This window comes from Gobio gobio, assembly GCF_949357685.1.
Source record: "Gobio gobio genome assembly, chromosome: 23".
NCBI lineage: Eukaryota > Metazoa > Chordata > Actinopteri > Cypriniformes > Gobionidae > Gobio > Gobio gobio.
This window is the reverse complement of record NC_137119.1, coordinates 44,494,418-44,514,637: the sequence shown is the minus strand read 5'-3', so window position 1 is coordinate 44,514,637 and position 20,220 is coordinate 44,494,418. Positions and strand designations below refer to the sequence as shown.

The following is a 20,220-nucleotide window of genomic DNA, read 5'->3' as shown; positions in this document are numbered from 1 at the left end:
TTGCTAGCGTCCGCTGAGAGCGCAGAGGTTTGCTCTGAATCCCTGTGTGTGTGTGTGTTTGTGTGCAGTGAGCGGGAAGAAGAAGCCGTGGTCCTGGGATCAGTATCTGGAGGACGAGCGGGCTGAAGCCGCTCCTCTGCAGCTCTTCACTGAGGTACAGCAGCTGATCTGGGGTCAGCTCTCAGCTTCATGACTTCTGCCAACAGGGGCGGAGTCACGGGTTTTAAGTCATTAAAGACTCATTCAATTAATGCTTTATGCACTCATTTACCACTGCGTTTGAAAAGAAAATTGTAATATTATTAAATTAAGGTTACATGAATTCAGTTGATTAGACGAGATAATGTAATCAAGCCTTAAAAATGCAATCCAGAAAAATTGAAATGGTAAAGACAGAATTTTGGTGGAAAAAAATTTCATAGGGCGCTAAAAAATGTCATTTTTAATAAATTGTTGTTAAATTGTATACGTTCCATGATTTAATTTAATTAGATGTTTTAAAAACCAAAATTGTATGTTGCGAGCAGCATTTATCAGGGTTCGAGCATTTAAGCACCAAATGAACCAAAACTGAGAGCTCAGGTGAAATGAAGTGATAAACTGACAAAATGTGATTGTAAATGTTATAATAGTGACTTTATAAAGTCTAAACGTGAATTATAGAACAATATTAGTGAGTAGTATGACAAAATGACTATTTTAAACAGCAGGTGGCAGTAGAGGATCGGTAATGGGCTCATTTTTATTTTAAACATGCTTAAACACACACACACACACACACACACACACACACACACACACACACACACTTTATTGTAGATATTTGAAACAAATGATAGAAATTAAAATCCTTGGTGCAAGTCTCCTTTTTTATAACCATTTTCAAGTTTCAAATACCATTTCAATAGAAATTTAGTAATGAATAGTGACTAAATGTGATTTTAAACATTATAATAGTATTTTTTACAGTCTAAATATGAAGTGTAGAATAATATTAGTGAGTAGTATGACAAAATGACTATTTCAACCAGCAGGTGGCAATTTTATGTAAACATTAAAACACAATCCAGGAAAATTAAAATGCTTTCATATGGCCCTAAAAAATGTTTTTTTTTATTTTTTATTTTTTTTATTTGAATTGTTGTTAAATTGTATAAGGTTCATGATTTCAATTAATTAGACTAGAATTTTTAATTACTACAATTTAATTTAAACATTAAAACACAATCCAGCAAACATTAAAATGGAATTTGGGGGTAAAACTGATTTCATAAAGCCTTAAAAATTAAATTTTGGTTAATCTTTTAATAAATTGTATAAGGTCCAGGATCTAAATGAATTAGATGTACTTTTTGATTTACTAAAATGTAATTAAACTTTTATTTTAAACAATCCAGAAAAATTAAACCACATTTAATGTTATTTTCGTTCAACTTTGAATAAGTTTTTAAATTGTAGGAGTCTCAGTGATTTCAGTTAATTAGATGTGTTTTTTAATTACTAAAATTAAATTTAACATTCAAAGAGAAAATCCAGAAACATTTTCATGATTTTATAAAGCCGTAAAAGTTTAATTCTGGTTAATCAAGTTACATGATTTTAATTAATTAAACATGATTTTTGAATAATAGAATAAAATTTAAACATTAAAACACAATCCAGAAAAAGTGGAATTTGTACAAAAATAAATAAAACAGATTTTATAAAACCCTAAAAATCTTATTTTTGTTGAACTTTTAATGAATTGTTGTTTCATGATTTTAATGAATTAGACATGATTTTTGATTTACAAAATATATTTGAATAAATTACAATAGAAAAGGGGGAATTTGGGGAAAAAACTAAAGACTATATTGTTATTAAACCTTTAATAATGTTGATTATTAGATCTGCTTTTTGATTACTAAACAGTTTAAAACACAAGCCAAACATATTTTACAGTTCCTGTAGTGCATCACTTCCTGTTAGACGTGTTCCTGTAACGCATCACTTCCTGTCCTGACTGGACTGAAGACGCCGGTCAGCCGGTTTCCTGACCGAGATAATGCAGGCGTTCAGCTCTTACACACACACACACACACTTTAGATCTCATTACTCTCGATCATGTGACCCGACCGGCTCTTATGATGCTGAGGTTATTGCTTTGAGAGTGTAATGGAGGATATAAATATTAAATTAAACCCCATATTGGTTTCAGTTACAAGGTCAAGGTCAATATCTGTGTTTCCATCCAGCTCTTTCAGGCGCACCTGGAGATATCACATCATAAACGCTGAGCGAAATGCCCTTATGTGCATAGAACACTCTCAACTCATTATTATAAACTCGTTTACTGAATAAATCCCTCAGCAGAGGCTGTGATTGGATAACTAACCAGCGGACCAATGGCATCGCAGCGCCTCAGATGTTGTTTGGTGGCTCTGAAAGGCCCGAGTGAAAGTGATGGACGTGATTTGCTCCTCGTGTGTGTGATGTGCTCCTCGTGTGTGTGTGTGTGTGTGTGTGTGTGTGTGTGTGTGTGAACTCTGTGCTCCTCCAGTCCCAGGCGTTCCCGAGCAGCCGGAGCGGGTTCAGGGTGGGGATGAGGATGGAGGGCATCGACCCGCTGCATCCGTCCATGTTCTGTGTGCTGTCCGTGGCGGAGGTCAGGATCCTTCACAACACACAACACCATCAGTTCTCATCATAAAATCCATCCATCCATCCGTCCGTCCATCTATCCACCCATCCATACATTCATCCATCCGTCCGTCTATCATCCATACATTCATCCATCCGTCCGTCTATCATCCATACATTCATCCATCCGTCCGTCTATCATCCATACATTCATCCATCATCATACTATCCACATAACTTTCTGTCTGCATTGTCTGAAGATGATCCAGTTGAATTTTCGTGAAAATGGGAGTATGAGTTTGAAAAAGTGTGTATTTGCTGAGATCACTGTTGCCTGTTGTTGAAGGTGATTGGCTTCCGTCTGCGCCTCCGTATCGACGGCTACTCGGAGTGCTATGACTTCTGGGTAAACGCCGACTCTCCGGACATCAAACCAGCCGGATGGTGCGAGTCCACGGGACACAAACTTCATCCACCCAAAGGTTCGTTGTTACCAGATGTCCGTCCATCACACCGGCTGCTGTTCCTGCTGTGTGTTCTGGTGTTCATGAGTCTGTGTTCCTCAGGTGAGAAGCCGAGCGAGTTTGACTGGGAGAAGTATCTGGAGGCCTGTACCGCTCCAGCTGCACCACAGACCCTCTTCAGATCCCAGAGCAGCGTAAGTCCCGCCTCTCTCCGCTTAGAGCAGGGTTTCCAAACTCTGATGCCAAGCACCCCCACATATGATGAACCTTTATGAGGGACCCCCTTCCTAAAATCCTTCTATTTTTATGTACGAAAAAACATTTAAACTGTTAGATAAATAGTAAGTGTGGCATTATAAATACAACATATTGTTTCCCAACTTAAACTGGATGTTAAAGGGTTAGTTCACCCAAAAATGACATTTCTTCCATTAATGACTCACCCCAATGTTGTTCCACACCCGTTAGACCTCCGTTCATCCTCGAACACAGTTTCAGATATTTTAGATTTAGTCCGAGGGCTTTCAGTCCTGTGAATGTAAATGGACTGCATTTATATAAAAATACATTTGAATTGAATAACACGTCACAGTGTCTTACGTCTGCAGCGTCACTGTGGCGCGTGAACGCGGATTCAAACACAACCGGAAGAGAAGACAATGCTTCATAAAGTCTTAGTTTTTGTTATTTTTGGACCAAAATGTATTGTCGACGCTTCAAAAGAGTCTAACTAACCAAATGATGTCACACATGGACTACTTTGATGATGTTTTCATTACGTTTCTGGACGTGGACAGCAAAGTGTGCATACACTTACATTCACAGGACTGAAAGCCCTCGGACTAAATCTAAAATATCTTCAACTGTGTTCCGAGGATGAACGGAGGTCTTACGGGTGTGGAACAACATTGGGGTGAGTCATTAAAGGGGCGATATGCAACTTTTTCCCCAAAATAAACGTAACAATAGCCTTTTTATTTGACCATGTATGACTCCAACATCTCCTGATGAGCATTCTGACACCGTGTCCGCTCACAGTGGGTGCACCGATAAGCCTGTATCCTGTTTTTCCTATTTTCTGGCGGGTGGTTTTTTCCCGCGCTGTCTGCGGATGTGACGTCACCACCGCTGCGAGAGCCAGCAGAACATAAGAGCAGTTCTGTTTTTTGGCCACAGGTGTCAGTCGCGAGTTTAAATTTCAGAAAAACGCATATAGCCCCTTTAATGGAAGAAATTTCATTTTTGGGTGAACTAACCCTTTAATATTGGATGTATAAACCTGAAATTTAAATGTATTTGTATAAGCAACTTTTACAATAAATGTATGTAAGCAGCTCACATACTGCGTTAAGAATACAGCCTTCCAACCCCAGTGAGCGAGATAAAGGGGACGATAGTGAGAAATACTCACTAAAGATACAACGCAAACATACAATTCTGGAATGTATACGGCAAGAAAGGAGAGAAACATTTCTAAATGAAATGAATGAATCATCAGTAGACTTTATCCATTTTTGCTTTGTCTTGATGTGGAGAGGTGGAGATGTGGAGATGTGGAGATGTGGAGATGTGGAGATGTGGAGATGTGGAGAGGTGGAGATGTGGAGAGGTGGAGATGTGGAGATGTGGAGATGTGGAGATGTGGAGATGTGGAGATGTGGAGAGGTGGAGATGTGGAGAGGTGGAGAGGTGGAGATGTGGAGATGTGGAGATGTGGAGATGTGGAGAGGTGGAGAGGTGGAGATGTGGAGATGTGGAGATGTGGAGATGTGGAGAGGTGGAGAGGTGGAGATGTGGAGAGGTGGAGATGTGGAGAGGTGGAGATGTGGAGATGTGGAGATGTGGAGAGGTGGAGAGGTGGAGAGGTGGAGAGGTGGAGATGTGGAGAGGTGGAGAGGTGGAGATGTGGAGGGGTGGAGATGTGGAGATGTGGAGAGGTGGAGATGTGGAGATGTGGAGGGGTGGAGAGGTGGAGATGTGGAGGGGTGGAGAGGTGGAGATGTGGAGAGGTGGAGATGTGGAGGGGTGGAGAGGTGGAGATGTGGAGAGGTGGAGAGGTGGAGATGTGGAGAGGTGGAGAGGTGGAGATGTGGAGGGGTGGAGATGTGGAGAGGTGGAGAGGTGGAGAGGTGGAGAGGTGGAGAGGTGGAGAGGTGGAGATGTGGAGGGGTGGAGAGGTGGAGATGTGGGGATGTGGAGAGGTGGAGAGGTGGAGAGGTGGAGAGGTGGAGATGTGGAGAGGTGGAGAGGTGGAGATGTGGAGATGTGGAGATGTGGAGAGGTGGGGATGTGGAGAGGTGGAGATGTGGAGAGGTGGAGAGGTGGAGAGGTGGAGATGTGGAGATGTGGAGGGGTGGAGATGTGGAGAGGTGGAGAGGTGGAGAGGTGGAGATGTGGAGGGGTGGAGATGTGGGGATGTGGAGAGGTGGGGATGTGGAGAGGTGGAGATGTGGAGATGTGGAGAGGTGGAGAGGTGGAGAGGTGGAGATGTGGAGAGGTGGAGAGGTGGAGAGGTGGGGATGTGGAGAGGTGGAGAGGTGAAGAGGTGGAGATGTGGAGATGTGGAGAGGTGGAGATGTGGAGAGGTGGAGATGTGGAGATGTGGAGAGGTGGAGAGGTGGAGAGGTGGAGATGTGGAGAGGTGGGGATGTGGAGAGGTGGAGAGGTGAAGAGGTGGAGATGTGGAGATGTGGAGAGGTGGAGAGGTGGAGAGGTTGAGATGTGGAGATGTGGAGAGGTGGAGAGGTGGAGAGGTGGAGAGGTGGAGATGTGGAGATGTGGAGATGTGGAGAGGTGGAGAGGTGGAGTTGTCAGCTCTCTCATCAGGGGTTTGTCTCCACACAGACGGCCAGTGCTCTGATGTTTGAGGTGGGCATGAAGCTGGAGGCGGTGGACCGGAAGAACCCGTGTCTGGTGTGTGTGGCGACTGTGGCGGACATCGTGGAGAACCGGTTCCTCGTCCACTTCGACAACTGGGACGACACGTACGACTACTGGTGAGTCTACAGCAGCTTCAAAAACATGTGTCATAATTCAGTTCATAGTCATACATATTCGTATTGTATAGTAACAGTAGCAGTATTGTACAGTAACAGTAGCAGTATTGTACAGTAACAGTAGCAGTATTGTACAGTAACAGTATTGTACAGTAACAGTAGCAGTATTGTACAGTAACAGTATTGTACAGTAACAGTATTGTACAGTAACAGGATTGTACAGTAACAGGATTGTACAGTAACAGTAGCAGTATTGTACAGTAACAGTAGCAGAATTGTACAGTAACAGTATTGTACAGTAACAGTAGCAGTATTGTACAGTAACAGGATTGTACAGTAACAGGATTGTACAGTAACAGTAGCAGTATTGTACAGTAACAGTAGCAGAATTGTACAGTAACAGTAGCAGTATTGTACAGTAACAGTAGCAGTATTGTACAGTAACAGTATTGTACAGTAACAGTAGCAGTATTGTACAGTAACAGGATTGTACAGTAACAGTAGCAGTATTGTACAGTAACAGTAACAGTATTGTACAGTAACAGTATTGTACAGTAACAGTAGCAGTATTGTACTGTAACAGTAGCAGTATTGTACAGTAACAGTAGCAGTATTGTACAGTAACAGTAACAGTATTGTACAGTAACAGTATTGTACAGTAACAGTAGCAGTATTGTACTGTAACAGTAGCAGTATTGTACTGTAACAGTAGCAGTATTGTACAGTAACAGTAACAGTATTGTACAGTAGCAGTATTGTACAGTAACAGTAGCAGTATTGTACAGTAACAGTAGCAGTATTGTACAGTAACAGTAGCAGTATTGTACAGTAACAGTATTGTACAGTAACAGTAGCAGTATTGTACTGTAACAGTAGCAGTATTGTACAGTAACAGTAACAGTATTGTACAGTAGCAGTATTGTACAGTAACAGTAGCAGTATTGTACAGTAACAGTAACAGTATTGTACAGTAACAGTATTGTACAGTAACAGTAGCAGTATTGTACTGTAACAGTAGCAGTATTGTACAGTAACAGTAACAGTATTGTACAGTAGCAGTATTGTACAGTAACAGTAGCAGTATTGTACAGTAACAGTAGCAGTATTGTACAGTAGCAGTAGCAGTAGCAGTATTGTACAGTAACAGTAGCAGTATTGTACAGTAGCAGTAGCAGTATTGTACAGTAACAGTAACAGTATTGTACAGTAGCAGTATTGTACAGTAGCAGAATTGTACAGTAACAGTATTGTGCACTAGCAGTAACAGTATTGTACAGTAGCAGTATTGTACATTAGCAGTATTGTACAGTAACAGTAACAGTATTGTACAGTAGCAGTATTGTACAGTAACAGTATTGTACAGTAACAGTATTGTACAGTAGCAGTAACAGTATTGTACAGTAGCAGTATTGTACAGTAACAGTATTGTACAGTAACAGTAACAGTATTGTACAGTAGCAGTATTGTACAGTAACAGTATTGTACAGTAACAGTATTGTACAGTAGCAGTAACAGTATTGTACAGTAGCAGTATTGTACAGTAACAGTATTGTACAGTAGCAGTAGCAGTATTGTACAGTAGCAGTATTGTACAGTAGCAGTAGCAGTATTGTACAGTAACAGTAACAGTATTGTACAGTAACAGTATTGTACAGTAGCAGTATTGTACAGTAGCAGTAACAGTATTGTACAGTAGCAGTATTGTACAGTAACAGTAGAAGTATTGTACAGTAGAAGTATTGTACAGTAGCAGTATTGAACAGTAGCAGTAACAGTATTGTACAGTAGCAGTAGCAGTATTGTACAGTAGCAGTATTGTACAGTAACAGTATTGTACAGTAGCAGTAGCAGTATTGTACAGTAGCAGTATTGTACAGTAGCAGTAGCAGTAGCAGTATTGTACAGTAGCAGTATTGTACAGTAACAGTAGCAGTATTGTACAGTGGCAGTAGCAGTATTGTACAGTAACAGTAACAGTATTGTACAGTAGCAGAATTGTACAGTAACAGTATTGTACAGTAGCAGTAGCAGTATTGTACAGTAACAGTAGCAGTAGCAGTATTGTACAGTAACAGTAGAAGTATTGTACAGTAGCAGTATTGTACAGTAACAGTAGAAGTATTGTACAGTAGCAGTATTGTACAGTAGCAGTAGCAGTATTGTACAGTAACAGTATTGTACAGTAGCAGTAACAGTATTGTTCAGTAGCAGTAACAGTATTGTACAGTAGCAGTATTGTACAGTAACAGTAGAAGTATTGTACAGTAGAAGTATTGTACAGTAGCAGTATTGTACAGTAGCAGTATTGAACAGTAGCAGTAACAGTATTGTACAGTAGCAGTAGCAGTATTGTACAGTAGCAGTATTGTACAGTAACAGTATTGTACAGTAGCAGTAGCAGTATTGTACAGTAGCAGTATTGTACAGTAGCAGTAGCAGTAGCAGTATTGTACAGTAACAGTAACAGTATTGTACAGTAACAGTAGCAGTATTGTACAGTGGCAGTAGCAGTATTGTACAGTAACAGTAACAGTATTGTACAGTAGCAGAATTGTACAGTAACAGTATTGTACAGTAGCAGTATTGTACAGTAACAGTAGCAGTAGCAGTATTGTACAGTAACAGTAGCAGTAGCAGTATTGTACAGTAACAGTATTGTACAGTAACAGTAGCAGTATTGTACAGTAACAGTAGCAGTAGCAGTATTGTACAGTAACAGTAGCAGTAGCAGTATTGTACAGTAACAGTAACAGTATTGTACAGTAACAGTAACAGTATTGTACAGTAACAGTAACAGTATTGTACAGTAGCAGAATTGTACAGTAGCAGTATTGTACAGTAACAGTAGCAGTATTGTACAGTAGCAGTAACAGTATTGCACAGTAGAAGTATTGTACAGTAACAGTATTGTACAGTAGCAGTAACTGTATTGTACAGTAACAGTATTGTACAGTAACAGTAGCAGTATTGTACAGTAGCAGTATTGTACAGTAGCAGTATTGTACAGTAACAGTAGCAGTACTGTACAGTAACAGTAACAGTATTGTTCAGTAACAGTAGCAGTATTGTACAGTAACAGGATTGTACAGTAATAGTAGCAGTATTGTACAGTAACAGTAGCGGTACTGTACAGTAACAGTAGCAGTATTGTACGGTAGCAGTATTGTACAGTAGCAGTAGCAGTATTGTACAGTAACAGTATTGTACAGTAGCAGAATTGTACAGTAACAGTATTGTACAGTAGCAGTAGCAGTATTGTACAGTAACAGTAGCAGTAGCAGTATTGTACAGTAACAGTATTGTACAGTAGCAGTAGCAGTATTGTACAGTAACAGTATTGTACAGTAGCAGAATTGTACAGTAACAGTATTGTACAGTAGCAGTAGCAGTATTGTACAGTAACAGTAGCAGTAGCAGTATTGTACAGTAGCAGTATTGTACAGTGACAGTAGCAGTATTGTACAGTAGCAGTAGCAGTATTGTACAGTAGCAGTATTGTACAGTGACAGTAGCAGTATTGTACAGTAACAGTATTGTACAGTAGCAGAATTGTACAGTAACAGTATTGTACAGTAACAGTAACAGTATTGTACAGTAACAGTAACAGTATTGTACAGTAACAGTAGCAGTATTGTACAGTAGCAGAATTGTACAGTAGCAGTAACAGTATTGTACAGTAACAGTAACAGTATTGTACAGTAACAGTAGCAGTATTGTACAGTAACAGTATTGTACAGTAACAGTAACAGTATTGTACAGTAACAGTAACAGTATTGTACAGTAACAGTAGCAGTATTGTACAGTAGCAGTAAAAGTATTGTACAGTAGCAGTAACAGTATTGCACAGTAGAAGTATTGTACAGTAGAAGTATTGTACAGTAGCAGTATTGTACAGTAGCAGTATTGTACAGTAACAGTATTGTACACTAGCAGTAACTGTATTGTACAGTAGCAGTATTGTACAGTAGCAGTAACAGTATTGTACAGTAGCAGTATTGTACAGTAGCAGTATTGTACAGTAGCAGTATTGTACAGTAGCAGTATTGTACAGTAGCAGTATTTTACAGTAGCAGTATTGTACAGTAGCAGTATTGTACAGTAACTGTATTGTACATTAGCAGTATTGTACAGTAGCAGTAACAGTATTGTACAGTAGCAGTATTGTACAGTAGCAGTAACAGTATTGTACAGTAGCAGTATTGTACAGTAATAGTATTGTACAGTAACAGTATTGTACAGTAGCAGTAACAGTATTGTACAGTAGCAGTATTGTACAGTAGCAGTATTGTACAGTAGCAGTAACAGTATTGTACAGTAGCAGTATTGTACAGTAATAGTATTGTACAGTAACAGTATTGTACAGTAGCAGTAACTGTATTGTACAGTAGCAGTATTGTACAGTAGCAGTAACAGTATTGTACAGTAGCAGTATTGTACAGTAATAGTATTGTACAGTAACAGTATTGTACAGTAGCAGTAACAGTATTGTACAGTAGCAGTATTGTACAGTAACAGTATTGTACAGTAGCAGTAGCAGTATTGTACAGTAACAGTAACATTATTGTACAGTAGCAGTATTGTACAGTAACAGTATTGTACAGTAGCAGTAGCAGTATTGTACAGTAACAGTAACATTATTGTACAGTAGCAGTATTGTACAGTAGCAGTATTGTACAGTAACAGTAACAGTATTGTACAGTAACAGTAACAGTATTGTACAGTAACAGTAACAGTATTGTACAGTAGCAGTATTGTACAGTAGCAGTAACAGTAACAGTATTGTACAGTAGCAGTATTGTGAGGAATCATTAATGATAAAGGCTCGTGCTGCATATTAACGTCTTCTGGATATTGTTTTAAAGGACATACCGTGGTCATACTACGGTGCACCACATTGTGCTTACAATAATATTTCTGTGATAGTATTAATCTAAAAATATAACAATTTTAATATAATATTATTTCTTAAGAGATGGATGATGGATGGATTGATGGATGGATCAGATAGAATGATGGATGGATAGATGGAGGTATAGACAGACGGATCAGATGGATGGATCAGATTGGATGATGGATAGACAGATGGATCAGATAGATTGATGGATGGATGAATGGATGGATGAATGGAGGGATGGATGGATGATTGGATAGATAGATAGACAGACAGACAGGCGGATGGATGGATAGATGGATCAGATAGAATGATGGATGGATAGATGGAGGTATAGACGGGTGGATGCAGGGATAGACGGAGGGATAGATGATGGAGTGATGGATGGATGGATGGAAGGAAGGATAGATGGATGGATGGATGAATGGATAAATGGATGGATGGATAGACGGGTGGATTGATGCATCGAGGGATAGATGGATGGATAGACGGGTGGATGCAGGGATAGACGGAGGGATAGATGGATGGATGGATAGACGGATGGATGATGGATAGATGGATGGATGATAGACGGATGGATGCAGGTATAGATGGAGGGATAGACAGATGAATGGATGGAGGGATAGATAGAGGGATAGATGCAGGGAGGGTTAGACAGATGGATGGATAGACAGAAAGTGGTTAAATGGCTGAATATGCTGAACCCCTAAGGAAAATGAATATTCAATCCATTATAAGAACAGACGAGATGAAAGAATGTAGATCGTGTGTGATGATGATGATGATGATGATGATGATGATGATGATGATGATGTTGTTTAATGGAGTGTGTGAGTGTATTAGTGTAGATGTCATGACTGTGCATGTCCTCTTCTGCTGATCTGCTGATCTGTGTGTGTGTGTGTGTGTGTGTGTGTGTGTGTGTGTGTGTGTGTGTGTGTGTGTGTGTGTGTGTGTGTGTGTGTGTGTGTGTGTGTGTGTGTGTTGATGACGCTGCTCCAGTCTCTCTGAGGAGAGGAAGACGAGCTAACATTAGAGTCCGGCCCACACACACAGACTCGCCCGTTCACAGAGCAGCTATAAACAGATCCGAGCAGAGACGAGTGTGTGTGTGTGTGTTCCCACCCGTGTACAGCAGGAGGAGCTCTCACACAGGCTTCTCACATCCCCTGCGCTCTGTTTCTAACACACTCGTCCATTGGCTGGAGCAATAAACACGCCTCACACTATTGGCTGGAAGTGATGCATGATGGTTTATTTCCTCAGGTGTGACGCGAGCAGCCCTCATATCCACCCGGTGGGCTGGTGTCAGGACCACGGCCGGCCACTCACAGCACCTCAGGGTGAGGCACAATAACCAACCACACGCCACAATACTCCTTATTAGAATAATTCATGCACAGAATAAAGGGGCGGGGCCTGGGTGAGTGAGTTAGTCGTGTGTTGAAACTGGCGGTCACGGACACTACGCCCATAGATTAACAGTCTATGACACTAAATATCAGCTCATTTCAATGATCATAAAGTCATAATTATAAGATCAAATGTTGAAAATATGATTTTAAAAGTCCTCATTATTAGATAAAATGTTGAAAATATGATTTTATAAGTCCTCATTATTAGATAAAATGTTGAAAATATGATTTTAAAAGTCCTCATTATTAGATAAAAAGTCACAAATATGACATGCTAAGTTATTGTGAGATGAACAGTTGAAATTAGGACTTTAAAAATTCTGAGATAAAAAGTCAAAATTATGTCTTAAATTATAATAACTAATAATAATAATAACTAATAATAACTAAATTATGATTAAAAGTCCTGATTATGAGATAAAAAGCTGAAATTAGATTTTAAAAATTCTAAATTATGACCAAAACACGCACCAAGACATTTAAGAGATGAAATCATTCTTGTTATTTATTTTATTTTTAAATGTGCTTTTTTTTGGTCTATAGTTAATAAATAAGAGTTAAAAAGTCAAAAATATGAATTTAAATGTCCTAATTATTAGATAAAAAGTCAAAAATACAACATGCTAAGTCATTGTGAGATGAACAGTTAAAATTAGGACTTTAAAAATTCTGAGATAAAAATTCAAAACTTTGGATTTAAAGTCAAAATTATGATTTATTTGACTTAATTATGATTATCTAAATTATTCATAATTATTTCATATTCCTACTTATGAGATAAAAAGCTGAAATTAGATTTAAAAAAGTCTAAATTATGACCAAAACACGCACCAAGACATTTAAGAGGTGAAATCATGCTTGTTATTTATTTTATTTTGAAATGCGCTTTTAATTTTTTTGATTCTCACTTATAATAATAATAATATTAATAATAATGACATTTATGGTTTTCATTTCGTGCAATATATATTTTTTGCATGCGTTTTTACATTTTGAAATCAGTTTTTACAACAGAAATGAATCTAAAAAGCATTGATCAGGACTTGAGGAGTGTGAGCGAGGGAATGATCTGTCGCTGTGTTCGGGGGGGAATCAGCCGAGCGAGAGCGAATCCCATCTGACATGACCTCAATTCACCACAGCACATCTGTGTTTAACGCCCATACACAACCTGTGTGTTTAAAGGGACAGCTCACTCAAAACTCTCATTAATTCCTCACCCGTGAGATCTTCCTTCATCTTCAGACACAAATGAAGATATTTCTGATGAATCGAGAGGTTTCTGCCGCTCCATAGACAGCAATGTCAGCTTTCAAGGTCCAGAAAGGAAGTAAAGACGTGGTTACAATAGTCATGTGACTCCAGCGGTTCAGCCTTAATGTGATGAAGAGACACACACACACACACACAACCACTTTATTCATCGATCTCTTCTCGTGTGTGTCCGTCTCCTGTAGTAAATACAGTGCAGCGCTTCAGAGTTACGAACGCCGGCTCGCCTTTGGCCGACGCTGATCACGTGACGCATGCGTGTGATGATGACGCAGGAGCTGACCAATGGCAACACACACGAGAAGAGATTGATGAATAAAGGGGTTATGTGTGTGAATGATTCAATCAATGACTCACTCATTAAGACTCGTTCCTGAATGAATCAGCCGTTTGAGTGAATGATTCAATGACTCACTCATTAAGATTCGTTCCTGAATGAATCAGCCGTTTGAGTGAATGATTCAATGACTCACTCATTAAGATTCATTCTTGAATGAATCAGCTGTTTGAATGAATGATTCATGAGATTGATGAATAAAGTGGTAATGTGTGTGTGTGTGTGTGTGTGTGTTTGCGCTCTCATCCCCTCGATCACATTAAGGCTGAACTGCTGGAGTCACATGACTATTGTAACCACGTCTTTACTTCCTTTCTGGACCTTGAAAGCTGACATTGCTGTCTATGGAGCGGCAGAAACCTCTCGATTCATCAGAAATATCTTCATTTGTGTCTGAAGATCTCACGGGAATTAATGACAGAAATTACATTTTTGGGTGAACTGTCCCTTTAAGAGTGCAGTGATTGTGTGTGAAAGATGTGATTTAGTTGAGTGTGTAAGCCATATGTACAGGTGTGTGATTGTGTGTGTGTATTTTAGGACACCCCAATCCAGAGCATTTCATCTGGGAGGATTACATGGAAGACACGAGTGCGTCTGCCGCTCCGGCTCAAGCCTTCTGTGTGGTGAGGATGTGTTTCATGAGTGTGTGTGTGTGTGTGTGTGTGTGTTTGGCTGGTTCTGACCGCTGTGGTGTTCCTCAGAGGCCGGCTCACGGGTTCCTGCCGCACATGAAGCTGGAGGCGGTGGACAGACGGAACCCGATGCTGATCCGCGTGGCCACCATCACGGACACCGAAGACTACAGAGTCAAGGTGAGGAAGATCATCAGAAGCGGAGTTACTTACAGCAGTACCACTCAAGTGCTCATCCATCTCTATACACTATCATCACTATATCATCACTATATCATCACTATATCATCACTATACCATCACAATATCATCACTATATCATCACAATATCATCAGAATATCATCACAATATCATCACTATATCATCACTATATCATCACAATATCATCACAATATCATCACAATATCATCACAATATCATCACAATATCATCACAATATCATCACAATATCATCACAATATCATCACTATATCATCACTATATCATCACAATATCATCACAATATCATCACAATATCATCACAATATCATCACTATATCATCACTATATCATCACAATATCATCACAATATCATCACAATATCATCACTATATCATCACTATATCATCACAATATCATCACAATATCATCACAATATCATCACTATATCATCACTATATCATCACAATATCATCACTATATCATCACTATATCATCACAATATCATCACTATATCATCACTATATCATCACAATATCATCACAATATCATCACTATATCATCACAATATCATCACAATATCATCACTATATCATCACTATATCATCACAATATCATCACTATATCATCACTATATCATCACAATATCATCACTATATCATCACAATATCATCAGAATATCATCACTATATCATCACTATATCATCACAATATCATCACTATATCATCACAATATCATCAGAATATCATCACTATATCATCACAATATCATCACAATATCATCACAATATCATCACTATATCATCACTATATCATCACTATATCATCACAATATCATCACTATATCATCACAATATCATCAGAATATCATCACTATATCATCACTATATCATCACTATATCATCACAATATCATCACTATATCATCACAATATCATCAGAATATCATCACTATATCATCACAATATCATCACAATATCATCACAATATCATCACAATATCATCACAATATCATCACAATATCATCACTATATCATCACTATATCATCACAATATCATCACTATATCATCACTATATCATCACTATATCATCAGAATATCATCAGAATATCATCACAATATCATCAGAATATCATCACAATATCATCACAATATCATCACTATATCATCACTATATCATCAGAATATCATCACAATATCATCACTATATCATCACTATATCATCACAATATCATCACTATATCATCACAATATCATCACTATATCATCACAATATCATCACTATATCATCACAATATCATCACTATATCATCACAATATCATCACTATATCATCACAATATCATCACTATATCATCACAATATCATCACTATATCATCACTATATCATCACAATATCATCACTATATCATCACAATATCATCACTATATCATCACTATATCATCACTATATCATCACTATATCATCACAATATCATCACAATATCATCACAATATCATCACTATATCATCACTATATCATCACTATATCATCACTATATCATCACTATATCATCACAATATCATCACTATATCATCACTATATCATCACAATATCATCACTATATCATCACAATATCATCACTATATCATCACTATATCATCACAATATCATCACTATATCATCACAATATCATCACAATATCATCACAATATCATCACTATATCATCACTATATCATCACTATATCATCACTATATCATCACAATATCATCACAATATCATCACAATATCATCACTATATCATCACAATATCATCACTATATCATCACTATATCATCACAATATCATCACAATATCATCACAATATCATCACAATATCATCACTATATCATCACAATATCATCACTATATCATCACAATATCATCACTATATCATCACAATATCATCACAATATCATCACAATATCATCACTATATCATCACTATATCATCACAATATCATCACAATATCATCACAATATCATCACTATATCATCACAATATCATCACTATATCATCACTATATCATCACAATATCATCACAATATCATCACTATATCATCACAATATCATCACTATATCATCACTATATCATCTCAATATCATCACAATATCATCACTATATCATCTCAATATCATCAGAATATCATCACTATATCATCAGAATATCATCAGAATATCATCACTATATCATCACAATATCATCACAATATCATCACTATATCATCACAATATCATCACTATATCATCAGAATATCATCAGAATATCATCACTATATCATCAGAATATCATCAGAATATCATCACTATATCATCACAATATCATCAGAATATCATCACTATATCATCACTATATCATCAGAATATCATCAGAATATCATCACTATATCATCACTATATCATCACAATATCATCACTATATCATCACAATCTCATCAGAATATCATCACTATATCATCACTATATCATCACAATATCATCACAATATCATCACAATATCATCACAATATCATCAGAATATCATCACAATATCATCACTATATCATCACTATATCATCACAATATCATCACAATATCATCACAATATCATCAGAATATCATCACAATATCATCACTATATCATCACTATATCATCACAATATCATCACAATATCATCACAATATCATCACAATATCATCACAATATCATCAGAATATCATCACAATATCATCACAATATCATCACAATATCATCACAATATCATCACAATATCATCAGAATATCATCACAATATCATCACTATATCATCACTATATCATCACAATATCATCACAATATCATCAGAATATCATCACAATATCATCACTATATCATCACTATATCATCACAATATCATCACAATATCATCACAATATCATCACAATATCATCAGAATATCATCACAATATCATCACAATATCATCACAATATCATCACTATATCATCACTATATCATCACAATATCATCACAATATCATCACAATATCATCACAATATCATCACTATATCATCACTATATCATCACAATATCATCACAATATCATCACAATATCATCACTATATCATCACTATATCATCACAATATCATCACAATATCATCACAATATCATCACTATATCATCACAATATCATCACAATATCATCAATATATCATCACTATATCATCACAATATCATCACTATATCATCACTATATCATCACAATATCATCACTATATCATCACTATATCATCACAATATCATCACTATATCATCACAATATCATCACAATATCATCACAATATCATCACTATATCATCACAATATCATCACAATATCATCACTATATCATCACTATATCATCACTATATCATCACAATATCATCACTATATCATCACAATATCATCACTATATCATCACTATATCATCACAATATCATCACTATATCATCACAATATCATCAGAATATCATCACTATATCATCACTATATCATCACAATATCATCACTATATCATCACAATATCATCAGAATATCATCACTATATCATCACTATATCATCACAATATCATCACTATATCATCACTATATCATCACTATATCATCACAATATCATCACTATATCATCACTATATCATCACAATATCATCAGAATATCATCACTATATCATCACTATATCATCACTATATCATCACAATATCATCACTATATCATCACAATATCATCAGAATATCATCACTATATCATCACAATATCATCACAATATCATCACAATATCATCACAATATCATCACAATATCATCACAATATCATCACTATATCATCACAATATCATCACTATATCATCACAATATCATCACTATATCATCACTATATCATCACTATATCATCACAATATCATCACTATATCATCACAATATCATCACTATATCATCACAATATCATCACTATATCATCACAATATCATCACTATATCATCACAATATCATCACTATATCATCACAATATCATCACTATATCATCACTATATCATCACAATATCATCAGAATATCATCACTATATCATCACTATATCATCACAATATCATCACTATATCATCACTATATCATCACAATATCATCACTATATCATCACTATATCATCACAATATCATCACAATATCATCACTATATCATCACTATATCATCACTATATCATCACAATATCATCACTATATCATCACAATATCATCAGAATATCATCACTATATCATCACTATATCATCACTATATCATCACAATATCATCACTATATCATCACAATATCATCAGAATATCATCACTATATCATCACAATATCATCACAATATCATCACAATATCATCACAATATCATCACAATATCATCACAATATCATCACTATATCATCACTATATCATCACTATATCATCACAATATCATCACTATATCATCACTATATCATCAGAATATCATCACAATATCATCAGAATATCATCACAATATCATCACAATATCATCACTATATCATCACTATATCATCAGAATATCATCACAATATCATCACTATATCATCACTATATCATCACTATATCATCACTATATCATCACAATATCATCACAATATCATCAATATCATCACTATATCATCACAATATCATCACTATATCATCACAATATCATCACAATATCATCACTATATCATCACAATATCATCACTATATCATCACTATATCATCACTATATCATCACTATATCATCACAATATCATCACAATATCATCACAATATCATCACTATATCATCACTATATCATCACTATATCATCACAATATCATCACTATATCATCACAATATCATCACAATATCATCACTATATCATCACTATATCATCACAATATCATCACTATATCATCACTATATCATCACAATATCATCACAATATCATCACTATATCATCACTATATCATCACAATATCATCACTATATCATCACAATATCATCACTATATCATCACTATATCATCACAATATCATCACAATATCATCAGAATATCATCACAATATCATCAGAATATCATCACAATATCATCACTATATCATCACTATATCATCACTATATCATCACAATATCATCACTATATCATCACTATATCATCACAATATCATCACAATATCATCAGAATATCATCACAATATCATCACAATATCATCACAATATCATCACTATATCATCACAATATCATCACAATATCATCACTATATCATCACTATATCATCACTATATCATCACAATATCATCACTATATCATCACTATATCATCACAATATCATCAGAATATCATCAGAATATCATCAGAATATCATCACAATATCATC

General features: G+C 36.5%; 1 protein-coding gene across 1 annotated transcript in view; it reads left to right on the top strand.

The window, feature by feature from the left end:
- The window catches only part of l3mbtl4 (L3MBTL histone methyl-lysine binding protein 4), an 88,153-nt gene that overhangs the window by 16,410 nt on the left and 51,523 nt on the right, over nucleotides 1–20,220 (top strand). The window contains exons 5-12 of the mRNA XM_079806420.1: nucleotides 69–154; nucleotides 2,541–2,645; nucleotides 2,967–3,102; nucleotides 3,187–3,278; nucleotides 5,929–6,080; nucleotides 12,238–12,314; nucleotides 14,536–14,621; nucleotides 14,700–14,810. Of these exons, the coding sequence (XP_079662546.1) occupies nucleotides 69–154; nucleotides 2,541–2,645; nucleotides 2,967–3,102; nucleotides 3,187–3,278; nucleotides 5,929–6,080; nucleotides 12,238–12,314; nucleotides 14,536–14,621; nucleotides 14,700–14,810 (845 nt within the window). The remainder of the gene's footprint in view (nucleotides 1–68; nucleotides 155–2,540; nucleotides 2,646–2,966; nucleotides 3,103–3,186; nucleotides 3,279–5,928; nucleotides 6,081–12,237; nucleotides 12,315–14,535; nucleotides 14,622–14,699; nucleotides 14,811–20,220) is intronic.